General features: G+C 48.6%; 1 protein-coding gene across 1 annotated transcript in view; it reads right to left on the bottom strand.

Moving 5' to 3' along the window:
• The window catches only part of LOC133116865 (unconventional myosin-XVI-like), an 88,272-nt gene that overhangs the window by 63,376 nt on the left and 22,896 nt on the right, over positions 1-2,000 (bottom strand). The window contains exon 5 of the mRNA XM_061226863.1: positions 1-122. This exon is cut by the window's left edge and continues 3 nt beyond it. Coding sequence (XP_061082847.1) covers positions 1-122 — 122 coding nt within the window. The remainder of the gene's footprint in view (positions 123-2,000) is intronic.

Raw genomic sequence — 2,000 nt, forward strand, 5'->3', positions numbered from 1 at the left:
AGTGACTCCATCGCCGTTGCTCTGGTTCACACTTCCCCCCGTCGCCACCAGCCGCTGCACGTCTGAGAACATGGCGGCCGACCTCTGCGCCTTCCCGCGCCGCAAAGCCCCTACGTCCACGCCTGGAGGGGAGGAGGGGGCAGTCCATTCAGTCTGACTGCACAGAACCTTCTCTGTTATACGGAACCATATGCATTAGTGTGTGACTCCAGGACCGTGCAGATTTTGATGGGAAGGTGCTTTTATTTATTTATTTTGATATTTTTTAGGCCTTTTTCAGATTTATTGGACAGTATATAGTATAGAGAGACAGGAAGAATGGGAGCGAGAGAGAGGGGAAGACATGCAACAAATGTCAGACGGTCGGATTCGAACCGCCGACGTCGCGGCTCGCAATGAGCATGCGGTCAGTGCTCTACAGGCTGCGCCACCGAGACACCCGAGAAGGTGCTTTTAAACATATTATAATTTATTTCCTTTTTTTTCATTTTTAGATATAAATCATATCAGAGGGGTCCATCAGGCATTTAGGGCAAAAGGGACAGGTGCTTGGGCACCCAGAGACCCACCCAGTGCACCTACATGACTGCTAGGCCCATCTCAGCACGTTCCTCTGTCTGTTACCCAACATGCACTGCAGGGCTGTGGAAGATCTGCGTATCCGTCAGGCCTTGTACATCAGGCTCTCAGAAACCCCATAATTACCCAAGCCCGGTTCTTTCATTCGCCGACAGCAGCAAACTGCCCGAGCCATGTGGGCCCCGGTGCATTGTGGGAGCTGAGAGTGGCCACCCTGACCCAGCTGGGCTCTGGAAGCTCCGGCCGTGCCCCACGGCATGCTGGGAGATGACCTTTGACCCGGGGCCGCCCAGGAGCCTCAAACAGGCCCTGATTGCCCCTTGCGGCGTTCGCCCCTGCGTACACCGCGTCAGGGAGGAAATAACGCGCACCTCCGCCATCCCCTGTCAGCTGTAATGAGCCCATTCCCCCCCCTCACCGACAGGAAGAGCGCACTCTCCCCTGTGTCATCCGGAAGGAGATTGGCCCCACTTTGTAAAGGTCATTTACAGAGACGTGTTTGCGTGCGGACTAAAAATAATACAAGAGAGCTGCTCCCTGAAATTAATGGAACGAAGCCACTTAAAATCCCTGCGAATGGTCTATTCTACCACTCCACCGTCGTGTTAACCCTCCTATTGTGTTGAGATTTTATGATCAATTTGGGATCAAATTGAGCCCACCAGCTGAAATAAACAGAAAGGTGTTGTAAACTATTTTGACGCATAGTGTGTCGCATTCTTATTGTCTCCCATGAATATGAAAAATCTCATTTTAGAGCCTGAGGAACAGTGAGTGAAAGTTTGCCACCTGTCTGGGAAAGTGCCACCAGAATCATCCGCAAAGAAAATGGTTGTATATTTTCTTACAGCTACAAAAGGTCAAAATAATCCCCCAAAACACATTTAAAGGCCAAGTTGGTACAGGATTTTGCATAGATTTATGTTTATTTCATTTTTACTATTTAAAACCCACCAAATTAGAAAATTAGAAAAATCATACAGTAACTGGTTTTTAAGAGATCTCAAACACTGAACGGGGTCAAACTGACCCCAAACATAACAGGACGTACCCGTGCCTGCGCACTCACAGTGTTGCAGAGGTGGTAAAATGGAGACACTGCAGTTCAATAAAGACCTGACCCACCTTTGATCAATATCTGAAGTCGTGACATGGGCGCAACAGTCGTTTTGTGGCCCCGTTCTTCTCCGAGCTCAATATACTCACACAGAGAGGGTTAGAGGTGTTTTTACTCCGCGCCATTGATTTCTGGTGCTCCGTTTGTTTAAAAAAAAAAAAAAGCACTCCCAGCTTCTTTTAGCCAACCTTGCTTTTCGATCGTTTGAACAATCTATTCTGGTGCAGGTTTCTCACGACTCCCTGGTAGAATCCTCTGCGGAACCGTTAATTTATCATATTCTGGGCATAATGTAGCTCTCGCT

Source organism: Conger conger, chromosome 17 (genome assembly GCF_963514075.1).
Source record: "Conger conger chromosome 17, fConCon1.1, whole genome shotgun sequence".
Lineage (NCBI taxonomy): Eukaryota > Metazoa > Chordata > Actinopteri > Anguilliformes > Congridae > Conger > Conger conger.